Raw genomic sequence first — 25300 nt, forward strand, 5'->3', positions numbered from 1 at the left:
GCTTGTCACAGGCTTGCATCCTGGGAACCTGTTTGTTGTCACCGAGCCAGGTACGCATGTGTGGAGGGGTGTCAAAGATTGAGGTCAGATGTGAGATCAAAAGTGTCCCCAAACTGGTCCAGCTGGGATTACAGAATCTCGCACTGGTTACCCAGCCAAGGCAGCGGTGCTCATGGAAAGGAGCCGACAGATGCTCTCCTGAGAAAATCAGCTCACAGCGCGTTGTAGACACATTCCCACTGCACGCTGGGTAAATACAGATCTGGTGTCGAAGTAGACTCTAATTTAGACGCCGGCGAATGCTGCGCACACGCACACGTGTCTGAGACTCGCTGGCACTTGCTCTCCTCTTCCTTCGCCGCGTGCGCAGAGGAGGTATCAGGGGCGTGGCTCCCCTCCTCACAGTCTGCTGGAGGTCAAAGCAAAGCATCAGTTAAGAGAGGCAAGCTCACATCCTCCTCTTATAACCACCTTTCCTGCATACTACGTATCCTCAAGCTAACTCAAGTAACCCCACCATCTACCCTGGCTCTAAGGGGCGCTGGTGGGAGGGGCCGAGGGTGGGCGTGGCTTGGAGCCTAAGCGAGTTGCCTCAGAATCTATACCTAGGATGGTGGAGATTTGGGCAGGGCCTCTCAGCAACCCTCCCCTCCTTCGCCACGGATGACGCGGGAGAGCGTGGTCGACCCCAGAAGGCTTTAGACCATTAGGCCAACCTCCACGTAAACCCCTTCCCCCACGGGGGACCGATCTTGCTTGGCCAGCTCGCCCGCACTAAGGCCTGGAGCAGCCCAGTGCGCGCTCGCCTCCCGTCAGCTCGCCCCCCATCATTGCCTCTGTCACCGCCTCCTCCTTAGAAACCAAGTTACCAACGTTTAAACCAATCCCTGGGCGCAATTCTGCCACCCCCACACTCCACCCGCTGCGCTGAGCGGTTCTCCCAGCCCCACTCTCCATCACTCGCAGTCCCCTCGCCTCCTGCGCTCTCCCCTCCCCGGCAGAGGCGGCGATGCCGGGGCCTTCGCCAGGGCTACGCCGAGCGCTCCTCGGCCTCTGGGCTGCCCTGGGCCTGGGGATCCTCGGTATCTCAGGTAAGAAGAGCCCGCCCGCGGAGCCAGGTGGATAAGGCGGGGGCGGAATTGAAGGACTCGAGAAGGCGGCCCCAGTGTCCCCTCCAGGCTCCGCCCTTTACTCGCTTCCCACGCTTCTGCCACCACCTGGAGCCCGGGCTTCTCCCCGTCCCTCCTCCACCCCAACACACCTCTTTCTGATCTGAACCCAGCATCTTTTCCGGATTCGGGGTTTTTCACCCAACCTTGCTCAGGAGACACTGTGACTCTCCTCTCTCTGCTCTGGCGTGCCCTATGGTTCACGGACTGGCATCATCCCTATACATGATCCTCAAAGACCCCATCTCAACTGATTCAGAGGCTCTGTTCCCCCTTCCAACTGGAGCCCTGGCAACCGGCTTCCTGGGGCTTTCCCCCTGGTTCCTTCCCGGAGTCCAGCCTTGTGGCTTTCTGTCCAAGTTACTCAAGTTTGGGGACAGTCTCCTTTAAGGCTTTGACTCAGTCTCATTTCTACTTTGCTTTTGCCCCCAGCCTCAGTGTCTCTCTCTCTCCATTTCCTGACGATCAGTCAGGGTCTTAAGAATCATTTGGTTCCCCATCCCCACCCCCACCCCCGCCACTGGAGTCTCCTCCTCCTCACTGTTGACGTGTGCATCTGAGACCCCATCCTTTCCGCACCTAGTTTCGCCATCTCTGCCTTAGAGAACAAGACTTCCAGGGACGCCCCTCCTGGAAGCTTGAGTGGGGTGCGGGACTCCCGTGGCGGTGGTCTCTCCTCGTCCTTGCATACACCTCTGGTTTGGGACATAGGGCAGCTAAGATTTTAGAGAGGCGGGGGTGTCCCCAGGCTGAGCCCGCGTTTTCCTGGGCAGCGGTCGCTCTAGAACCCTTCTGGGCGGACCTTCAGCCCCGCGTGGCTCTTGTGGAGCGCGGGGGCTCGCTGTGGCTCAACTGCAGCACTAACTGTCCACGGCCGGAGCGCGGTGGCCTGGAGACCTCGTTGCGCCGGAACGGGACCCAGAGGGGTCTGCGCTGGCTGGCTCGGCAGCTGGTGGACATCCGAGAGCCTGAGACCCAGCCGGTCTGCTTCTTCCGCTGCGCGCGCCGTACACTCCAGGCGCGAGGGCTCATTCGAACTTTCCGTGAGTTCTGGGTGAATACGCCCCCTGGGTCCCGGGACCTCCTCTTCAAGCTCTGCCCACCCGTCCTCACGCCCTTTTTCCTACGCGTACCCGGTGAGCACCACAACTTGCTAGAGCCGAGATTTTGGTCCCTTGCAGAGCGGCCGGATCGAGTAGAGCTAATGCCGCTGCCTCCTTGGCAGCCCGTGGGCGAGAACTTCACCTTGAGCTGCAGGGTCCCGGGAGCAGGACCCCGAGCGAGCCTCACATTGACCCTACTGCGAGGCGCCCAGGAGCTAACTCAACGCAGTTTCATAGGCGAGCCACCCCGAGCACGGGGCGCGGTGCTCACCGCCACGGTCCTGGCCCGCAGGGAGGACCATGGGGTCAATTTCTCATGCCTCGCGGAGCTTGACCTGCGGCCACACGGCCTGGGACTCTTTGCAAACAGCTCGGCCCCGAGACAACTCCGCACCTTTGGTGAGTGTGGACGCTAACTGACAGGTTTAAAGAAGTTTAAAGGCAGCCGGTTGTGGCGGCTCACGCCTTTAGTCCCAGCCCTCCGGAGGCAATAACAGAAGTAAGGCGGATGTCTGTGAGTTTAATTAAGTCCAGTCTGGACTACACAGCCAGTGCAGCATAGTGAGATACCCAAAAGTTTAGCAGTGCTTCAACAAGAGCACTAGCTCTGTATTTTTTTTTTGCATTTATTTAATGAGAGAGAAACAGAGTGTGTGTTCATGCGTTTATGCACATGCCACGGTGCATGTGTGAGGTTAAAAGATAATTTTGTGGTAGTTGGTGCAATCCTTCCACCATGTGGGTCCTGGATGGAATCAAGTCTTCAGGCTTGACGACAAGCGCCTATAGTCGCCGAGGCATCTCGCAGGCCCTTCTGTTTTTAGGATAAAACCAAATAATATGTGTAAACTGCATGGTTCCCGCTGTATGCTTAGGACATAAACTCACGCTCTGTTCTTTGTCTACCCTAGTCCTGCCTCCACTTTCCCCGAACCTGGTTGCTCCCCGATTCTTAGAAGTGGGCTCAGAAAGGCCGGTGAGCTGCACTTTAGACGGGCTGTTTCCAGCCTCAGAAGCCGGGGTTTCCCTCTCGCTGGGAGATCAGAGGCTGCATCCTGATGTGACCCACGATGGGGACAGCCTGGTGGCCACTGCCACAGCTACTGCAAGCACAGAACAGGAAGGCGCCAGACAGCTGATGTGCAGCGTAACCCTCGGGGGCGAAAGCAGGGAGACCCAGGAAAACCTGACTGTCTACAGTAAGGGGAATGGAGGAGGGGCTTCAATGGCTGGGGCTGGGCCGAAGAGTCTCACGTGGGTGGAGCCTACAAAGTGGGCGGGGCCTCTACCTCAGACTAGGCAAGGCCGGAGAGCTCCAGAGCAGGAGCAGAGGGCAGCTGGAAATGAATAGATGGGGTTGAGTTACCTGAGAGAGAGGTGGCAAGTGAACCCCACCTAATGCTCCGCCCCCAGGCTTCCCAGCTCCTCTTCTGACTTTGAGTGAGCCTGAAGCCCCCGAGGGAAAGACGGTGACGATAAACTGCTGGGCAGGGGCTCAAGCCCTTGTCACTTTGGAGGGAATCCCAGCTGCGGCTCCTGGGCAGCCTGCTGAACTCCAATTAAATGTGACGGAGAGCGACGACAAGCGGGGCTTCTTCTGCGACGCTACCCTCGAAGTGGATGGGGAGACTCTAAGAAAGAACCAGAGCGCTGAGCTTCGTGTCCTGTGTGAGTGGGTGTTCACCTTATCTCTGTGACGCCAAGAATGGTATTACCGGCCCCATCTTTAACTTTATGGTCTCTCCTCTGTCTCATGGCCGCAGATGCACCTCGCTTGGATGACTTGGATTGTCCCAGGAGCTGGACGTGGCCAGAGGGTCCAGAGCAGACCCTCCATTGCGAGGCCCGTGGAAACCCAGAGCCCTCAGTGCACTGTGCGAGGCCTGACGGCGGGGCCGTGCTGGCGCTGGGGCTGTTGGGTCCAGTGACCCGCGCCCTAGCAGGCACTTACCGATGCACAGCTGTCAATGGCCAAGGCCGGGCGGTCAAGGACGTGACCCTGACCGTGGAGTGTGAGTAGGGAGAGGTGTGCATGCTCATCTCTCTGTTCTCAGAGCCAAGTGGGCTGACCTACAGGGAAAGGGAAGAGGCCCGAATCCAGCAGGAGCTGGGAAAACTTCGAAGGGAAGGGTCACGGTGACTGGCACAGTCTGGCAAGAACAGGCAATCAATCAAGACAGTGTATCTGGGAAGGTCCCAAGGGTGCTTTGTGGGAATCAGCCAAAAGCACTCTGAGACTTCAGGGAAGGGGCCCAGCACCACATGCTTTCCTACACATATCACAGAGTAAATAAATAAAATGGTTCAAGCCAAACTAAGGAGATATCTCCTGTCAAGTGGTGATGGCTCATGCCTTTAATCCTAACACCCAGGAGGCAGAGGCAAGAGGATCTTTGTGAGTTCGAGGCTAGCTGGGTCTACAGATCGAGTTCCAGGACACCCAAGCTTACACGGAGAAGCCCTGTCTCAAAAACAAAACAAAGGGGGTGGGGTGGAGGGAGGGGGAGGGGAAGGGAGAGAGGGAAAGAGAGAGAGAGAGAGGGAGGGAGGGAGGGAGAGAGACCCCATATATAGCTTCTCAAACCCTTTCTGGAAGCAGAAGATCATTAGGGACATCAACTGGGTCTGCAAACCCAAACCTGGGCATGGGCCTGCAGTTCAGTTGGTGGAGTGTTGGCTTAGCATGCATGAAGGCCTGGTTTCCACCTTTTGCACAGCATAAACCAGGCACAATGTAAGTGTAAGTCCTAGGAAAAGGAGGCAGAAGGAGGGGAGTTTAAAATAGTACTCAGCTGCATAATGAGTTCGAGGGCAGCCTGAGCTATGACATCCTGCCTTGAAAACAAAATCTGGGGGCTGGAGAGATGGCTCAGTGGATAAGAGCATTGTCTGTTCCTCCAGGGGTCCTGAGTTCAATACCCAGCACCTACATGGTGGCTCACAACCATCTATAATGTGATATGATGTCCTCTTCTGGCATTCAGGTGTATATCCAGATGGAGTACTCATATATAAAATTAATAAAAATCTTTTTTTGTTTTTTGAGACAGGGTTTCTCTGTGTAGCCTTGGCTGTCCTGGACTCACTTTGGACTAGCCTCAAATGCACAGAGATCAGCCTGCCTCTGCTTCCCGAGTGCTAGGATTAAAGGCATGCACCACCATGCCCAGCCGTAAATATAATCTTTTTAAAAAATAAAAATATTTAGAAAAAAAGAAAACCGGGCTGGAGAGATGGCTCAGAGGTTAAGAGCACTGGCTGCTCTTCCAGAGGCCCTGAGTTCAATTCCCAGCAACCACATGGTAGCTCACAATCATCTATAATGAGATCTGGTGCCTTCTTCTGGCCTGCAGGCTTACATACAGGCAGAACACTGTATACATAATAAATAAATAAATCTTAAGAGAAAGAAAGAAAAAGAAAAAGAAAGAAAACCAAACCAAAATTCGAGCTGGGTGGTGGAGGCGTACACCTTTAATCCCAGCACTGGGGAGGCAGAAGCAGGCAGATCTCTGTGAGTTCCAGGCCAGCCTGGTCTACAGAGTGATTCCAGGACAGCCAGGGGCTACACACGGAGAAACTCTGTCTCGAAAAAGTAAAAACCTAAAAAATAAATAAAGAAAATACTATCTGCTGGGTGGTGGAGCACTTTAAAGCTAGCGCTCGGGAGGCAGAGGCAAATGGATCTCTGAGTTCTAAGTCAGCCTGGTCTACACAGAGAAAACTTGTCTCCAGAAACAAACGAACGAAAAACCTGTTCCAGATGCCCCAGCGCTGGACAGCGTAGGCTGCCCAGAACATCTTACTTGGCTGGAGGGAACAGAGGCGTCGCTTAGCTGTGTGGCACATGGCGTCCCACCGCCTAGCGTGAATTGTGTGCGCTCTGGAAAGGAGGAAGTCATGGAAGGGCCGTTGCTTGTGGCCCGGGAGCACGCTGGCATTTACCGATGCGAAGCCATCAACGCCAGAGGATCAGCGGCTAAAAATGTGGCGGTCACGGTGGAATGTGAGTAGGGTGGCTGGGGGGAAGCCCACACCGGCGTCCTATGCCCTCAGTGTGAACTATTTCTCCGCTTCCTAGATGGTCCCAGTTTTGAGGAGTTGGGTTGCCCTAGCAACTGGACGTGGGTAGAAGGATCTGGAAAGCTGTTTTCCTGTGAAGTTGATGGGAAGCCAGAACCACTCGTGGAGTGCCGGGGCTCCGAGGGTGCCAGCGAAGGGGTAGTATTGCCCCTGATGTCCTCAAACCCTGGTCCTAGAAACTCTATGATCTCTAATAACCTGTCACCGGGTATTTACCTCTGCAACGCCACCAACCGGCACGGCTCCACGGTCAAAACTGTTGTCGTGAGCGCGGAGTGTGAGCGGGGGAGCCCTGGTGGGCGGCAATACGGGTGTCCCAGGGTCCCTGCCTTCTCTGACGCACCCCCCTCTCCTTCTGGTGGCTGATTTACAGCGCCACCACAGATGGATGAATCTAGCTGCCCAAGTCACCAGACTTGGCTGGAAGGAGCTGAGGCGACGGTGCTGACCTGCAGTGCCAGGGGCCGCCCCTCTCCACGGGTCCGCTGCTCCAGGGAGGGTGCCGCCAAGCTGGAGAGGCTGCGAGTGTCCCGAGAGGATGCCGGGACATACCGCTGTGTGGCTACCAACGCCCATGGCACGGATTCACGGACGATCACTGTGGGTGTGGAATGTGAGTGAGGATAAGGCTGAATGAATGACTCAGATCGCTAGAAAAGCGCCGTGAGGACGGAGGATGTAGTCACGTGGGTAGACAGCTCAGCACGCACAAAGCTTTCATTTTAACATTTGGGAGGCAGAAACAGGCAGATCTCTGTTCCAGGACAGCTTGGTCTACAAAGAGCTACAAGGTACCCCAAGATTACCTAGGCCCTCTCTCACTTGCTCGCTGTCTTTATCTGCCCCTACCCCAGTCGTGGGAGTGGGGTAAACACAAGCCCATTGGGGAATTCAGAGGGGCATCTTTCAACCCACCTCAGTAAGAAAAGAGCACTTCTGTTTCCACAGCAGGTGGTGTGGCTATCTTGGGAGGCAGTGGTTTTGGCCACCCATCCCAAGAGGGGTGGGCTTAGGTCTCCTAAGGATGTTGGATTAATGTCCCAGTGCTAAGCGGCCTTTTCGCGCCCCTGCAGACCGGCCTGTGGTGGCTGAGCTGGCGGCCTCGCCCTCAAGCGTGCGGCCAGGCGGTAACTTCACGCTGACCTGCCGTGCAGAGGCTTGGCCTCCAGCGCAGATCAGCTGGCGCGCGCCCCCAGGGGCTCTCAACCTCGGCCTGTCCAGCAACAACAGCACTCTGAGCGTGGCGGGCGCCATGGGCAGCCACGGCGGCGAGTATGAGTGTGCAGCCACCAATGCGCATGGGCGCCACGCGCGTCGCATCACAGTGCGCGTGGCCGGTGAGTGGCGGGCTCCTCGGGTGGAAGTGGGGGCCAGGAACATGCACCAAAGAGTGACCTAGGCTTTGGGGTTACTGACCCCGACTCTGCCTCAAATACTTGTATGTATACTCTAAGTATGCAAGACCAAAGGTAGAGGCCATAGGCACCTGGTGGGTGGGGCTGTTGGTGACAGGTTAGGGTAAGGAACTGAAGGCTTCAAGAATGGACCGGAAGTCAGGGTAATACTGCTCACCTCTTGTCCTAGCAACCTGGGAGGTGGAGGCAGTTGATTCCGAACTTAAGGTCATCCTCAGCTAGACAGGGGGGGGGGGGGTACAAGGCCAGCCTATGCCACAAAAGACCCTATTTCAAACACTCACAAAAGGAAGAAAGGACCTCCTAGGACAGAACGGTGGCGGTGTCCCATTAGAGTGAGTGCTAGGAGCTAAGAAACATTTGACCCTGGGGTCAGAGATATTGGGTGGCCCCAATTCATGACTGTCCTGGGGCAGGTGTCTGTCAGAGCTACAGAGGGTTGAGTTGGTCCCTCCAAGATGTCCCCTTAGGAATATTGGAAGCATTGGGTCATCAGGAGGGTATGAAAGGGGTCACAGGCTTGTAACCACATGGCCTAAGAGGGGTGCACATTGGTATTTTGGGGTCCCCCTGATGCTGGAGAGGCCTTCCTGGGGCCTCTTCTTCCATCAGGCTAAGATGACAGGTACATGGAGGGCTCAGGGGAGACTGGGGGCTTGCCCACCCTGGCGAGGGTCTGCGCCCACAGGTCCATGGCTGTGGGTCGCTGTGGGCGGTGCGGCAGGGGGCCTGGCACTGCTGGCCGCGGGGGCCGGCCTCGCCTTCTACGTGCAGTCCACGGCTTGCAAGAAGGGCGAGTACAACGTCCAGGAGGCAGAGAGCTCAGGCGAGGCGGTGTGTCTCAATGGCGCGGGCGGGACACCGGGAGCGGAAGGTGGAGCAGAGACCCCGGGCACTGCGGAGTCACCTGCAGATGGCGAGGTCTTCGCCATCCAGTTGACAACTTCTTGAGCCTGCACCCAACTTCCCGGGGGTTGGACGTATGTATTGTCCGCTCTCTAACTAATCAACTCCAAGGGCATCTCCTCCGTTTTCTACCCATTCCCTTCAATAAAGTTTTTATAAAGGAGTTTAGGTCTGTGTCTGATTATAATCTGTTGCACATTAGTACAGCAATGAGGGTTGAATCGCAGTCTCAAGGTGTGTGTGTGTGTGTGTGTGTGTGTGTGTGTGTGTGTGTGTGTGTAGCCTTGGCTGTCCTGGACTCGCTTCATAGACCAGGCTGGCCTCTGCCTCCCAAGTGCTAGTATTACAGGTGTAGGCCACTGGGCCTGGCTTGTATCTATGTTTTTATATATGTACTTTTTTTTCCTCCTGAAGATTTATACACAGCTCAACAGCTGAGTTGCTGAGAGGAAGTGACATTGTCTTCAGAGGGGTAAAGATGCCTGTTTTTTTTTTCCTTTTCCTTTTCTTTTGTTTTTGTTTTCAGGCAGGCAGATCTCTGAGTTCAAGGTCAGCCTGGATGACAGCATGAGTTCCAGGAGAGCTAAGGCTACACAGGAAAAAAAAAAAGTTTTTCATTCAAAGCACTTTTCCTTTCTTCCTTTATTCTGAATTCCCATGTTTCCGGTATGTTCTGAGCCATCTTTGTGCCCTGAGACCTGGAGATGGAACATGACCTTTGATGCAGCTTCCTGCAATCAAAGGACACGTGGGTGGGTGATGACCAGCTCCTTTCCCCTCTAGACCACTTACCTCTTCTGCCTGCTGCCCGCCTTCTGATCTGTTGGTTCTCCCAGGCCTGGCTATAGACAGAGCAAGGTCCCTTAGCCAGCACGAGCACCGCTGTCTTGTCTCCTTCCCAGTAGTTTGTGCATTTCTTTTGTCTTTTTCTTTTTTCTTGTTTTTCGAGACAGGGTTTCTCTGTGTAGCCTTGACTGTCCTAGGCTCGCTTTGTAGACCAGGCTGGCCTCGAACTCACAATGATCTGCCTGCCTCTGCCTCCTGAGTGCTGGGATTAAAGGCAGGTGCCACCACGCCCAGCTAATCTTTATATTTCTGGGCTGAGTAAAGGGTGTGGGGCCAGGCGTGAGTGACAAACCTCTCTATTCCTGGCTCTAGAGCCTGGAGACTGGAGGCTCAGAAGTTGGAACTAACCCTTGGGTGAGTATCCAGTGGGAGGGCCAGTCACCCCAAAAATAAACCAACAGAATGTTATGGGGGCTCAGTTGGTAAACAGGATCTGAGTTAAATCCCCAACACCGACATAAAATTAGATGTGGGTATGGGCCAGCCAAATAGCTCTGTGTGGAAAGATACTTGCTGCATGAGTCTGGCAGCCCACAGTTCATCCCTGGAAACAAAAAGGTAGGCTAGAACAGACTGCATAAAAGTGTGCTTTGATTCCCTCCCGCCCCCCCCAATTCTGTGACCTTCATCACTCACATTACACACACGCCCCCACACACAAAGGGTGTCACAGCCATGCAGGCAGAATAAGCAGATCCCTGTGGCTTTACTATACAGCCACCTGGCCTTGTCAGCCTAGCTAAGGTTCAGGTAGCTTGAGATCCTGGTGGGTATGACCGAGTAAAAGTGAGCAGTGACAAGCCTGATGACGTAAGTTCAGCCCCGGACCTCCACAGTGGCAGGAGAAAATGGACCCTGAAAACTGTCCTCTGACTGTATACATGAGTGTGTATGCAGGCACACACACACACACAAAAGCAATTTAATTACTTAATTAAAAAAAAAGGTCCCCAGCTGAGGGTGGTGGCACTCGCCTTTAATCCCAGCACTCGGGAGGCAGAGGCAGGCAGATCTCTGTGAGTTCGAGGCCAGCCTGGTCTACAAAGTGAGTCCAGGTCAGCCAAGGCTACACAGAGAAACCCTGTCTTGAAAACAAACAAACAAACAAACAACAACAACAAAAGGCCCCGTGTGGATGACATTTGAGGAAGTTAAGGATATACACCTGAAGTCAGTTTCTGGCTTTCATGTGCACATGTGCATTTATATAAACACATTCGTGTACTCGGGAGCGTGCGCACACACACACACACACACACAGGCCTTCAACAATGGATTCTCGTCCTTGGGGTATTCCTCCTCTTAAAGGTTGAACCACTGCCCTGCTCTAAACACCTTCTCCTTCCTGTGTCCACCTGTGTCTCAGTTTATTCCCGGTCTTGCCTATCAGAATTCACTGTAGATAAACGTGGGTATCTGCTGCAAACCCCCACTGTGCAGCCCCATCCCCCTCAGGCTCTGAGAGCAGAGGCAGAAGGAGACAACAGCTGGGCCCTTCTCTCTGAGGCCTCCTCCTCATTTTCTGCTCCCTGAAAAGCAGGAACACCCAGCTCTGGCGAGGGAACTGGGTCTAGGCAGCGCCTGCCGCCATTGGTTGCTCAGATGCAAACATTTAATGAGCAGAGATGAGAACAGGAAAGCAGAGCCGGAGACAGCAAAGCTATGCCAGGGACGGAAGCAGGACAGTGCAGGCCGAGTGCGAGCCTCTGCTGGGCCCTCCCCGCCTCTGAATCATCTCCTCACGCCTACCTGCCACCTCAAGGTTCCTCGAGGCTCACAAAGTCCTCCTGTCCAGGGTAGTTCCTGGTGGCTTCTTTTGTTTTTTGAGACAGGGTTTCTCCTTGTAGCCTTGGATGACCTGGAATGTGCTCTGTAGACCAGGCTGGCCTCGAACTCACAGAGATCTGCCTGCCTCTGCCTCCTGGAGTGCTGGGATTAAAGGCCTGTGCCACTGTTGGAAGGACCCTGCTGTTTGTGGTTGCAGTCTTCCCAGACTGGTTAGCCACTGAGCTCAGCCTTAGGTGCAGACAGAACTCGCTCTCCCCAGCAGGGCCTCCGGCTCTCTGCCTGACTCCATCTGGCAATGTCTTTAGACACAGATGCCCTAACCACATTTGATATGTGGCCCTTGACACAGCTCCTTGCTAGCTCTCTCTTCCCTGCACCTATAGGCTAATTAGGTATTGTGTTCCCATTCATATGATAGGAACATGCTGCCAAATGCAAAACAAGCATCATAAAAACACCCAGTTTCATCCAATTATGAGCGCCTATCCTGGAAGCCCCCACCCACTCCCCAAGGGCTATACAGCCTTTGTCCTTCCGGATTAAAGTTGAACTAGCTCCTGAAGTGGTTCCCAGAGTGATCGATCTCCATCGTGTTTACAGCATTCCAGGCCCTGTGTCTACTTTTCTGCTCCTCTTGCCTCTCTGGGTTGGTGGCCATCAGCCCTGAGGGAGGAGAAGAGCCACCATCCCCAGCAAGCTGGAGCTCCTGAGGAAAAGATTGAAAGAAGCCGGACTGTGTGCCAAGGAGCTTCTGGAAGGCTTTCAAGCCTGGGGAGCCCTTCCCAGAAGACACCTGTGATAGAACAACCCAGGTGAAAAGGAGCAAGCGCGTCCGGGGGCTGGTAGTTATCCTCCATTCTAAGGAGGGTATCTTCCTCCCCAGCAAAAGGTTATGTTAGGGGTGGAGATGGTTTGTCCAGTCACAGACTCCCTGAAGGCCACAGCTACATCCTCATCCCAGCCCCGGGCCTGTCTGACCCAGGGAGCCAGCGGGAGCATCAGGGGAGAGCAGGACCGCCTTCTTCTCTGTGCCCGATTAGGTCTGAGCAGATTGAGTGAGGCTCACTGAGTTCCTCAGGGTTGGGGAGTGTGGGGAGGCTCTGTGGAGGAGCTCTAGGATACAGAAACACAATGGCCGAGAGAGAATGACTGAGGGTCACAGCAGCTGACTTACAGCCTCCCGTCCATGCTCTGTGGAGGAAGCAATGGATGGAGCATCCGTGCTGTGCTAGACCTTGCTATGTTTGACTTGAGTGTCTTCCAGCTGTGAGCCTCTGGGATCACCTGACACCTGCAGCGAGCGGGTGACAACTTTCAGAGTGCTACACCAAGGTTGCCTCTGTCACCCATCATTTGTTATGGGATGGTGGCTCAGGATATCACCTTGTCCTGTCCTCTAAAGGAACTAGTGTGTGTATATGCTTATATGTAATATATATTGTATATATAAAGTATATGTACTTATGTATAGCATACATAATACACACATACACACAAAGGGGATTATTAGCATGGCTTACAGGCTGTGGTCTAGCTAGTTAACAATGGCTGTTTACCAACTGAAGGTCCAAGAATCACTAGTTGAGCCGGGCATGGTGGTACACACCTTTAAAGCCAGCACTCAGGAGACAGAGGCAGGTGGATCCATGTGAGTTCGAGGCCAGCCTGGTCTACAAAGTGAGTCTAGGATAGCCAAGGCTACACAGATAAACCCTGTATTGGAAAAACAGACAAACAAAATAACCACCAGTTGGACAATCCATGAGGCTGGGTGTTGGAGGCTGATCTTCAGTATATGCCAGACTCCTGAAGAAGAAGGCTCTAATGAAGGAGTGGACTTGTTCTCAAGAATGAGAGTAAGGCCAGGCGTGGTGGCGCACACCTTTAATCCCAGCACTTGGGAGGCAGAGGCAGGCGGATCGCTGTGAGTTCGAGGCCAGCCTGGTCTACAAAGTGAGTCCAGGACAGTCAAGGCTACACAGAGAAACCCTGTCTCGAAAAACCAAAAAAAAAAAAAAAAAAAAAAAAAAAAAAGAATGAGAGTAAGCAGGCAAAAAAAAGTTTGTTTCTTCCATGTCCTTTATAAAAGCTGTCAGTAGGAGGTGTGGCCCAGGTGGGAAGCTGGCCCCCTCAAAGATCTGTGTTAAGCCCAGCAGTGGTGGCACACACCTTTAGTCCCAGGAGAGGCAGACAGAACTCGGTGAGTTCGAGGCTAGCCTGGTCTAGAAAGAGAGTTCCAGGTCATCCAGGGCTGCATGGAGAAACCCTATCTTGAAAAACCAAAAAATAAATAAATAAAAAAATAAAAAAATAAACAAAAATAAAAATAAAAATAAAAATGTGCCTCATCCATGGTATTGCACACAGCATTGCTTCTGACCTAGTCGCTCCTTCCTGGCATTACAGCTTCCTTCTTCAGGAGTCTGGCATATACTGCAGACCAGCTGAGACAGCCAGCCTCAATGGGCTGACCCACTACTGGACCTTCTGCTGGGCAGAAGCAATACTGTGTGGAACACCGTGCATAAGTCTCTCTCTAAGTCCATAGATGGTGGTTTTGCAGGAAGCATTATGTGCAGGAAAGGCAAATCCATAACCAGAATAACCATTATCTACTCCAGTAAGGACCAAGCATTGTCCTTTCCACAGAGGGAATGGTCCAATGTAGCGGACCTGCCACCAGGTCACTGGCCGGCCACCCTGGGGAATGGTGCCATACCTAGGGCTTAGAGCTGGTCTCTGCTGTTGTCAGATCTGGCATTCAACAGCAGCTACAGCCAGATCAGCTCGGTGAATGGAAGTCCATGTTGGGGAGCCCATGCATAACCCCCATCTCTACCACCATGGGCACTTTATCCAGGGGTCCATAGGGCAATGTCAGGACTGGTGGGGAAGGAGTCCACAGAATGGGTGGTCACTTGATCACGAAGGCTTCCTTGCCTGAAGTCACCTTTTTGATGAGCATTTTGCCTCGCCCAGGTTGATCTCCAAAACAGAACCAGAAGACTTGAAACCGCTGTAAACACAAGAGGAATCTTTAATTCAGCCGGGGCTGGGCCACACCTGACCCCAAATCAAAGGTCTCCAGAAGTCACCCTGGGCGTTGACCTGGCGGGGCTTTTTATAAGTTCCTCCCTCCCAGTGCCTCCCAAGCAGGAGGGATCCTAGTTAACCTAAGGGGCTCTAATGTCCAAACGGTTTAATTTCTCTTCTCCTTTTTCGCTATTTGTTCAGAGAAGTGTGTTTCTTAGTAATCCCACCTCCAAGGGGCGGGCCAGTTGCTATCAGATAATGCTATCTTTGGTTGCAGCTGTGAGCTTGAATCTTTTTTTTTTCTTTTCTTTTTTTCTTTTAAGCCTGTTTCTTTAAAGAACTTGGAGACCCTTAGAGAGGCGATAGGCCATTTGTGGTGGCCTGCGAGGGAACATTATCTTGTTAGCTCATGCACTCCCCGGGTACTTCCCGGGACTGGCTAACTGCCTGTCTCTTGTATCGAGGTTTAGGCAATTTAAAAAAATCTTTTAGGCCTCTCATTCTTTCAATTTCATGGGACACACATGCTCCCATGTAATCTTTTTACATCCTTTGCCTATATGGAGTGATCCACACGCTTTCCCCCCCGGATGTCTTTCTCATCGATTTTCCAGTCATGCTCTTTCCAAGTCCCTGAGCATCAGCCAGTCCATCAGTGAACAATCACACATCTGACTATTTCTCCTTCCAAACAAAATGTATGACCATGTGTGCTGCCCAAAGTTCTGCCCTCGCTGGTGTCTTTCAGGGTTGTCCCAAAGCAGACAGCAGTTGCCTGCTTCTGGATGGTGCCTCCATAACATGCAGAACCATCAGTAAAGCAGGCCCTGAGGCTCTTCCTCAGTCAACCAATCACAGGGAACGCCATGAGGCTATAGGTGCATGCTTGGCATCAGATAGCATCGTAATTGGAGTAGAAACCATAGGCATTTGGGTAACTTCTTCATGTAACTTGCTTGTGCCTTCAGGACCTGCTCGGGCCTAATCACATATATACCTCATCCATTTGATAACAGATTGCCACCGTGCACATCCTACTTTATGACTTGGTGGGTCAGATAATGCCCAGCTCATGATGGACAGCTTAGACCACATAGTAACTTGATGACCCATTGTCAAACATTCAGTCTGTTTGACTGGATGGCTCAAGGAAATGCTAGAGTGGGTTTGCCATGTAAAACTTAATTTTCCTCACTGGAAAGCTCAGACAACATGCTTTCATTTGTTTGAGAATTCCTCTACTTATACAGATCAAACAAAAGTGCAGCAGGCAGCTACAAGAGGTGGCGCACACCTGTAATCCCAGCACTGGGGGAGGCAGAGGCAGGTGGATCTCTGTGAGTTTGAAGCCAGCCTTGTCTACAAAGCCAGTCCAGGACAGCCAAAGCTACACAGAGAAATTCTGTCTATTTCATATCTTACAGGATTAGTGAAGGGCATGATGTCTGAGCTTTCCAATGAGGAAAATTAAGTTTTATATGGCAAACCCACTCTAGCATTTCCTTGACCCTTAAAAATTCCTTCATCAAAAAAACCAACCAACCAACCAACCAACAAAAAACCCACCACCACCAACAAAACAAAATCCTTCATCAACACGAGCCAAGAAATACCAGGCATCTCCAAACCTTTTTCGGTAGCCATCTTTTGGCAAATGCTTCAGCCAACCAGTCAGACTTTTGACACTTAAAAAACAAACAAACACCTCTCTGAGCTTCCATATTAAACTTAGAATCTCCACTCAGATGGTCCATGTCAATAAATGCAGCCTAATCCACTTTCAAGTTCATATTCTCTCTCTCTCTCTCTCTTTCTCTGTTTTTTTGAGACAGGGTTTCTCTGTTACACAGATCCCTGGCTGTCTTGGACTCACTCTGTAGACCAGGCTGGCCTCAAACTCACAGCGAACCGTCTGCCTCTGCCTACCGAGTGCTGGGATTAAAGGTGTGCGCTACCACGCCTGACTCTCATGCTCGTTCTCTGGAAAGGGTTGTATTATGCAGGTGACATAAAATTAACCTCATTGTGTTTTTGGTTGTTTCCAAGTCAGGGTTTCTCTCTGTGTAGCCGTGGCTGTCCTAGACTCACTTGGTAGACCAGGCTGGCCTTGAACTCACAGCGATCCATCAGCCTCTGCCTCCCGGGTGCTGGGATTAAAGGTGTGTGCCACCATACCTGGCGGGTTTGGTGGGTTTTCACACCCAGAAGTAAACTCAGACCTTTTACCCTGTGTGATGGTTTGAGTGGGTATGGCCCCATACAATGCTTGGCACAGAGGGAGTGCTGCTCTTAGGAGGTGTGGCCTTGTTGGATGAAGTGTGTCACTGTGTGGGTGGGCTTCAAGGTCTCCTATGCTCAAGTTTGGCTCAGTGCAGTGTGACACACACTCTCCTGCTGCTGCCTGTGGATCAAAGATGCAGAACTCTTGGCTCCTTTAGCACTGTGTCTGCCTGCACACTGCCGTGCTTCCTACCACGATAATAGATTAAACCTCTGAAACTGTAAGGCAGCCCCAGTTAAATGTTTTCCTTTATAAGAGTTGCCTTGGGCTGGAGAGATGGCTCAGTGGTTAAGAGCGCTGTCTGCTCTTCCAGAGGTCCTGAGTTCAATTCCCAGCAATCACATCGTGGCTCGTGACCATCTATAATGTGATCTAATGTCCTCTTCTGGCCTGCAAATGTACATGCAGATAGAAAATTGTATAAAAATACATAAATAAATCTTAAAAAAAAAAAAAAGTTGCCTTGGGAGAGCTGGAGAGCTGGAAAGATGGCTTAGCACTTAAGAGCACTGGCTGTTCTTCCAGAGGACCTGTGTTTAATTCCCAGCACCCACGTGGTGACTCAGAACCATCTGTAACTTCCATGTGATGCTCTCTTCTGACCTCTTTGGGCTACAGTGGCCCCCTTGGTGCACATGCATACATGCATGCAAACATTTGTATAAATAAATAAACTGGAAAAAAAAAAAACGAAGCCGGAACCGGGAGTGGTGATGCATGCTTTTAATCCCAGCACTCAGGAGGCAGAGGTAGGTGGATCTCTGTGAGTTTGAGGCTAGCCTGGTCTACAAAGAGAGTTCCAGGTCAACAAGGGTATTACACAGTGAAACACTGTCTCAAAAAACCAAAAACAAAGCTGGGCATGGTGGTGCATGCCTTTAATCCCATCACTGGAAGTCAAGAGGCAGGCGGATCTCTGTGAGTTCGAGACCAGCCTGGTCTACAAAGGGAGTACCGGACAGCCAAGGCTAACACGGAGAGACTCTGTCTTGAAAAACAAAAACAAAAACAAACCTAAAAAAAAAAAAAAAGAAAAAAAGAAAGATATGGAGGATGTCACTCTTCCCATGGATGGGGGTGGGAGGGAGGGTGAGAGGAAAAAGGGTCCCTGCTGCCTCTAGCCAAGGGCATCTGGGGAGGACAGGCCAAGGACCGAGCAGTTCAATGGATCATCATTACACTCAGCAGGGGATCAGGGCTAAAAGCCTGACTAGAAAACCAGGCGCCTGGGATCTGCCTAGAGGCAACAAAACAAAAAGAAAAACCTGAGCTGAGGTCAAGGTCTCCTCCTCAGGAAGGGGGGGTGGGGGTGGGGCAGAGTCCTACATTATCATAAAACCCTAAGGCCTAGAGGAGCTCTGACCTTAACCCTATAGTCTTCCTGTGAGCTGACCGCCAGGGGAGTCCCACAAACCTTAAAAGCCACCGCTACTGCCACGAGCAGAAGGTGTATTGCTGAAGACACCACATGTGCATACTCTGGCGGTAGGACACGGAGAGATCAAGCTGGGACTGAAATGGAGATTCCCACCCTGCTGCCTGGCTTTGGTCCTCGGTGGAGAAGGCCTTGTAGGTGGCTACCGGAGAACTGTCCCCGACACTCCTGCTGGGCTATGGACCCTGTGTACTAAAACACAGGATGTGCCTGATGGTGCAATAGTGGCTCAGCCGTCATGGGTAAGGCCAACAACTTTCCAATTGGACTTAAGGCCTGCTCCACAAGCGGGAGTTTACATGTGGTACTGTAAGCCAGGACCAAAACTTGGGGCTTGGGAGGTCATAGGTCCCAGCGGAAAAGCAACTTCCATATTCTACTAAATGGATGTGAGGTGCCTGGTGAAGTGCACTCTGAATGCGTGTTTACACCTACAGATCACGGCTGTCACAGGCCTCAGCTCATAGCGACTGAGACGCTCCTGAGAACAAGCGACTGTTACTCTGGCGTGGTGGCCTATTTCATAGCCACAGGTGGACATCTACAGTCACCCGCACCAAGGCTCAGGGATCACCACCAAAGAGGAGGAAGAAAGAATCTAAGAGCAGAGGGAAAAGGCATGGAGTACTGTGAAACAGTTTCCTGAAACATTCCATCCTATGGTTCTTTTAAAAAGGGAGGTAAACAACTCAAACTAGCTTCATGGAGTCCCTAAAACTGACCAGACTTGCTAGGTCCTTCCACGCCAGAGCGGCAAACCCACAATGCAAAGACTTGGGACAGACCAGCCTAGAAGAAACAGGAGCCAGCTGAGCTGCCTGGAAGAGGTTTAGACCAACTGAGGCAGGTGAAGGGGACACACTGCAGCCTGCTGAGTTGCCCGCGGCCTGGGCAGTGCCTCAGAAATAAAGAACGGAAGGAAGAGCCTGAGTCCCATTTGCAACACCACAGAGCATCTGCCTGTAATCTTAGCAGTGGGGAGGCAGGGACAGGAGCATCTTGGGGTTCACAGGCCAGGCAGCCTACCCAAACACTGAGTTCCAAACTCAGTGAGAAATTTTATCTCAAAAATTACAAAGAAGAGGACTGGAGAGATGGCTCAGAGGTTAAGAGCACTGGCTGTTCTTCCAAAGGTCCTGAGTTCAATTCCTAGCAACCACATGGTGGCTCATAGCCATCCATAATGAGATCTGATGCCCCCTTCTGGTGTGCAGGCAGAATACTGTATACAAAATAAATAAATAAATCTTTTTTTTTTTTAAGCTTCCTTTAAAAAAAAAATTTACAAGGAGGCTGGAGACATGGCTCAATGGTGAAGAGCGCTTGCTGCTCTTGTGGTGGACCCTGGCTCAGAAACTCCAGTTCAGGTAACCTAGCATCCTGTGCTGACCTGAACAGGCTCCTGCAGGCACAGATACATACACCTAAAAATAAAAAATAAATATTTTTCCAAGACAAGGTTTTGCTATGTAGCACTGACTGTCTTAGAACTCTCTCTGTAGAGCAGGCTAGCATCTGCTTCTGTCTCCCGGGTGCCACCATGCCTGGCAACAGTCAGGGCTATTACACAGAGAAAAAAAACCCAAAGCATATCAAACAGGCTGACTGTATATATACAATCTATGGTTTTTACCACCCAAAAGAACAAAAGAGGAAACAGCCCTTACCTCCCCAGGCTGGGGGAAGTACGCAGAGTTATATAGGGTGACACTCAGACCTCTTGAGTAGCTCAACCTTTAGGATAGTGTTGACAGCAATAGTGAGCGTTGCCTCCGGTGGGCTGGACAGCTCAATAGTGAAGATGTCTATAGCTAAACCGGATGACCTGAGTTCACTTCCTGGAATCCACATGGTGCCAGGCGCGGTGGCTCACGCCTGTTATCCCAGCATTCGTGAGGCAGAGGCAGGCGGATCACTGTGAGTTCCAGGCCAGCCTGGTCTACAAAGTGAGTCCAGGACAGTCAAGGCTACACAGAGAAACCCTGTCTCAAAAACACCCCCCCCCCAAAAAAAAAAACCAAACTAAACCAAAAAAGAATCCACATGGCTGTGGAAGGTGAGAACCAACTCCTGAAAGTTGTCCTGTTTTCTGAAACCATACCATAGACAGACAGACAGACAGATACATACACACACACACACACACACACACACACACACACACACACACGCAAAAATGTAAAAGAAAATCCGAAGTAAAACATAATTAAAAGTAATCATTTCTGAAATGATTTCCTTTTATTTGGGGTTCAGCAAAGACTGAGTGGTGAAGGGAGAAGCCAGAGGGTGGGTGACCCCCACAGGCGGGACTCTGCGCCTGAGGCTTGACTTTCCCACTGGGATCCTTGCCAGCCTCCAGGCAGACTGGATGGTCCCAAAGGGCTCTACTCCTCTCCTTGAGAAACTGAGGCAAAAGTGACTTGTTTAAATGAAGGGTCTACAGTTCCTGAGTTGGGCCTAATTGGGGGTCCTGAGACACCCCACACCTGCCACACAGCGTCTTGGGCTGGATGCTTTTCCTTGGAACCAGCCAGCAACTGGAACAACGGGTGCCATATTTCTTGTACCTGGAGGCAGGAGTGAGAGAGTAGGGTATGAAAGAAACCACCATTTAGAATGCGTGGGGAACTAGAAACCACCAGGAGGAAACCATTTTCCTTAAAAGGTGGCTGTTTTTCTTTCCCGCTTCCCACACCAGCTAAGCCCAAGTCGACTGCCCCATTCCCAACACCTCCAGGGCGAGGACCTGATGCCACAAGCATTGCACAGGGGGGTCCCATCTTCAGCATCTCTCCAGAGTGGAGTCCTCTGGGTCCTACAAGAAGCACAGCGCCGGGGCCCTGGAGGTCAGAGGTCAAAAGGCACAGGGTCAAAGGCCAAAAGTCAATTCCAGAGGCTTGTGTCGGGCAGAGGGTTCCAGGGGTGGGGTGGTCTCTGTTAACACTTCAGTAGCTCTGGGCCTGCCTTCCGTGTTGTCAGATAGAAGGCAAGAGAGAGCCGGAAGGAGACAGATGGTGAGTCAGGTGGTTAAGTCTCCGCTGAGGAGGAAGCTGGGGGTGGGGGTGACTCAATCCTGGGCAAGGGCTCCTCTGAGCAGGTCTAAATGAGGAATTGGGATGAAGGCGGGGGCTCGGGGAAAGCGGAGAGGATGTGAAAATGGCACCCTCACGATACTCCTAGCTCACGTTGTGGTTATAGCTCACCGAGGGCCTCACTGCCTCCTGGGCTGACAAGGGCCTTGGAAGGGCTCGCAGGGAGCTTTTGTGAGCAACTTCTGCCAGGCAAGCTGCAAAAAGGACAAAACATAGCATTGGAGGACTCTGGAAGGTGGTCCCCAAAATCAATATTTCCCAGGGCCTCACATGCCCAGGCAAACACTACCACTGAGCTATTTCCAGCCCTCTCTCTACTTTTTTTTTTTTTTTTGGTTTTTTGAGACAGGGTCTCTCTGTGTAGCCTTGGCCGTCCTGGACTCACTTTGTAGACCAGGCTGGCCTCGAACTCACAGCGACTTCCCAAATGCTAGGATTACAGGCGTGCGCCACCACGCCCGGCTTCTCTCCTTTTTTTTTTTAATCAAATAATTCTATACACTTATTTATACATATACTAAATCACAACAGAATTTAAAAGTAAAGTAATGGTGTCACAGGAAAACAAAATTAATAAATTCTCTCTTTTTATTTTATTTTATTTATTTTATTTTTATTTTATTTATTATTATGTGTTAGTAAGTGGCCCTACTTCAGCCTCCAGTGTGGCAGGGGTGACAGGCCTGCACTGTTCCTTGTTTCTCTTGCTGTTGAGACAGGGTCTCTTTTTCTGTGTAGCTTTGGCTGTGCTAGACTCGCTTTGTAGACCAGGCTGGCCTCAAACTCACAGCAATCCGCCTGCCTCTGCCTCCCTAGTGCTGGGATTAAAGGCTTGTGCCACCACGCCCAGCTAGGGTTTCTCTTTATAGCCAAAGCTGGCCTGGAACTGTCTCAGCCTCCTGAATGCTGGGATTGCAGGTGGCATCATGCCTGGCTGGGAACAGAAGGACCTCATGGAGTCCAGGCTGGCTTGAACTCCCTATTGGCCCAGAGCTTCAGGCCCTCTCGGTTCCATCTGGAAAATGCTCCCCAGCCCCCGTTAACTGGTTTACACAGAGCTAGGGATAGAACCTAGGGCTTTGTTCATGCTAGGCAAGTGCTCCACCCGCTGAGGCACAGCTCCAAATTAAGATTTACCATCAAGGTTAACAGGCACCCCTCAGGAGACATCTGATGTCTCAAAGTCCTGGTTTTGTACCCCACTAGTAGCAATGAAATAATTAGCATTGTATTTAGTCAGGTAAGTTACATTTCTGTAATTACAGTCTCAAGAGGTTGAGGCTGCAGAAGTGAAATTCTAGGTTAGCCTAGTCTACATATGAAACCTTGTCTCAAAGTTTAAAAAAAAAGTGGTTTTTTCCCCCGTATTTATTTATTTATTTATTTATTTATTTATTTATTTATAGATGGGGACAGGGTTTCTCTATATAGCTCTGGCTGTCATGGAACTCGCCTGTAGATCAGGCTGGCTTCAAACTCGTAGAGATCTGCCTGCCTCTGCCTTCCATGCATTGGGATCAAAGGTGTGTGCCAACCATTACCCAACATTATTTTGTTTTTTGGAGACAGGTTTTTTTTGTTTTGTTTTGTTTTGTTTTTTTTCGAGACAGGATTTCTCTGTGTAGCCTTGCCTGTCCTGGATTCCATTTGTAGACCAGGCTGGTCTCAAACTCACGTGACCCACCTGCCTCTGCCTTCCGAGTGCTGGGATTAAAGATACATGCCACCATGCCCCGCGAGACAAGGTGTTTCTGCGGAGCCCTGGCAGTGCTTGAAATTCTCTTTGTAGACCATACTGGCGTTGAATTTAGAAATCTGTCTGTCTCTGCCTCTCAAGTGCGGGAACTAAAGGTTATTTTAAAAATTACTTACTTGTATTTATTTGGGTCTTTTATTGTTTGTTTGTTATGTTTGCTTGGTCGCATGAGTTTATTGCATTGAATATGCAGAAGCCCTGTGAGGCATGGTCCACTAGAACAGGAGGTGTAGGCGGTTGGAATGGAACCAAGGCCCACTATCTCCACAAGAGGCTCTCTCTCTCTCTCTTTTATTTTTTGTTTTTTGAGACAGGGTTTCTCTGTGTAGCCCTAGCTGTCCTGGATTTGCTTTGTAGACCAGGCTGGCCTCAAACTCACAGCAATCCACCTGCCTCTGCCTCCCGAGTGCTGGGATTAAAACCATGCGCCACCACGCCCGGCGAAGCTCTCTTTTAAAAAAAACAAAACAACAACAACAAAAAACCCTGTTTTTATTTTTTATGTGCACTGGTGTTTGGCCTGAATGTATTTGTGTGTGGGAGGGTGTCAGAAGCCTTGGAGCTGGAGTTACAGATGCTTATGAGCACGCAGCTGGGAACTGAACCTGGGTCCTCCAGCAGAGAAGCCAGTGCTCGTAACCACTGAGCCATCTCTCCAGGCCTAGGTGGATTTGTTTAATTTTTTTCTGAGCCAGGGTCTAGCTATGTATCCAGGCAAGGTGTGAATGTGCTTCTGCTCTTTCCCAGCGTGCCTCTGGACACCAGCTCCCAGCCTTTTCACTCTGACTGGAGCCAGAGTCTCATTAAGTTACACAAGGTGGCCTCGAACTCACTCTGCAGCTCAAGTCCCTCCTCGGTCTCCCAAGTGGCTTGGATGACAGGCCTATGTGACCAGCCCCGGCCTAAGTGTACTGCTATTATACTTAGGCATACATTATCATGGCTGAGAGTCCCTACCTGTAGGTGGGTACAATCTGGAGACTAGAATCCGGCTGTATCTGGAACTCCAGAGTCACCCCCTTGAACCCGGGATCCACCTTCTCAATGCCCTTTCGGGGGCTCAGCTGCTTCCGTGGTCTTCTCTGGAGTGAGGCCTGGGAAGCAGCACTGGAAGTTTCCAGTTTGGGGTACTGTGTGCTCTTGATATTTCTTGCCATACTTAGGGTGTCTGACATCCCTATGACCATGAGCTCCCAGCACGGGCCCAGGGCCTGGGTGGCTGGCGAAGGGGACCCTGGTGGCCCCTTTTCCTTCTCTTGGAGGAAAGGCAGTGCTGGGCTGACTGAGTCCTGGCATGCAGACCACAGGGACCTGGGGATAAGAGGCAGTAAGGCGTGGCCACCCCTCTCCTGGGGGCTTGGATTTGATAGGTATGGAGGTGGGTGGAGCATCACCCAGCTGTTGCTGCTCCTTCCGTAACCCCGCGCTCCACCTAGGGCCAGATTCTTCTTGGGTTATTAGGTTTAAAAGGTGCAAGATAATTGTTAGCCGAGACCGATTACCCACCGTGGCTATCAACTCCCCATCAGTGGGTTTCCCCCCCCCCCAACAAAGCAGGGACCCACCCTAGGCAATCGGCCCAATTCACGCTGCTGTCTGTAGCAACCATTGGTCAATCACCCCATCCACTACTGTTTTGTTAGGTTACTCTCATCACCCCACGGGTGATCTCTCAAGGATCACGGATGGCACCTCCATACAGCCACGGTAGGGTGGGTGGAATGGAAATCACCTGTCCCGTTCCGTAAGTAGAGGCTGAAACTTGTTACATGTTCGTAAAGGAACAGGCTGAGAAGCCGGGGATCGTGACCCCTCCATCTCTAGGCCTGGATGTAGAGGAATTAGCTGGAATGGGCGGTGAAGGGCTCCCCCACGCCCCACGCACCTGCCATTGGGAGTGAGGCATCTCAGGGCTCCAGGCTCCAGGGCGGGGGGTCGACACTTCCGGAACGATTCGGTGTCCAGACAAGGTGGCGCCAGAAGTTCCTGCTGGCGCGTCAAATCACGGGCTGGTGCCGCCTCCATGCCCACTCTGGGCCCAGCTGCAGAATCTCTCTGCCCCGCCCCCCTCCCCAGGAATAAACTCGAGGATGAGGGAGGCGAGGGTGATGACGAAGGGCGCCACCTGGGCGGAGCCGGGCGGCGTAGGTCACGTGGGGGCGCTGTTTGCACCTGGGAGCACTTTTTGCAGTGGCTGCCAGGAGCCTCAGCTGTGTGGCTCAGTTAACTGTGTGATCAGGAACGTTCCCATGGGTGCCCCCTTCTTTGCTAGCAATCTTTCTGATCGCTTAGCACAGCGCTGTAGATCCCTTCTCTGTGGCCGGGGCGGGGCCTGGACACGCAGGGGGCGTCCCCAGGAAGAAGAGCTTCCCGGGGCGCTGTCACGGTGGTGA

The 25300-nt window shown here is 51.9% G+C and overlaps 2 protein-coding genes across 2 annotated transcripts; one reads left to right on the forward strand and one right to left on the reverse strand.

The window, feature by feature from the left end:
- Positions 1-905: 905 nt before the first annotated feature.
- ICAM5 (intercellular adhesion molecule 5) lies at positions 906-8839 on the forward strand. Its single transcript, XM_084783164.1, has 11 exons — positions 906-1091; positions 1943-2212; positions 2351-2671; positions 3184-3471; positions 3686-3940; positions 4036-4284; positions 6036-6278; positions 6354-6632; positions 6729-6968; positions 7429-7692; positions 8459-8839. Exons 1-11 carry the CDS (start codon positions 1010-1012, stop codon positions 8719-8721), a joined length of 2754 nt encoding a protein of 917 aa, XP_084639290.1. The 5' UTR covers positions 906-1009; the 3' UTR covers positions 8722-8839.
- An 11410-nt stretch (positions 8840-20249) lies between these two features.
- ZGLP1 (zinc finger GATA like protein 1) lies at positions 20250-25233 on the reverse strand. The gene is made up of 5 exons (XM_084783249.1): positions 24793-25233; positions 23865-24218; positions 21263-21345; positions 20806-20899; positions 20250-20626 (listed from the first exon to the last, which is right to left on the reverse strand). The coding sequence occupies exons 1-5, from the start codon at positions 24930-24932 to the stop codon at positions 20497-20499; spliced, it is 801 nt and encodes a 266-aa protein (XP_084639375.1). The 5' UTR covers positions 24933-25233; the 3' UTR covers positions 20250-20496.
- Positions 25234-25300: the final 67 nt, after the last annotated feature.

This window comes from Acomys minous (genome assembly GCF_964271855.1).
Source record: "Acomys minous genome assembly, chromosome: 5".
Classification (NCBI taxonomy): domain Eukaryota; kingdom Metazoa; phylum Chordata; class Mammalia; order Rodentia; family Muridae; genus Acomys; species Acomys minous.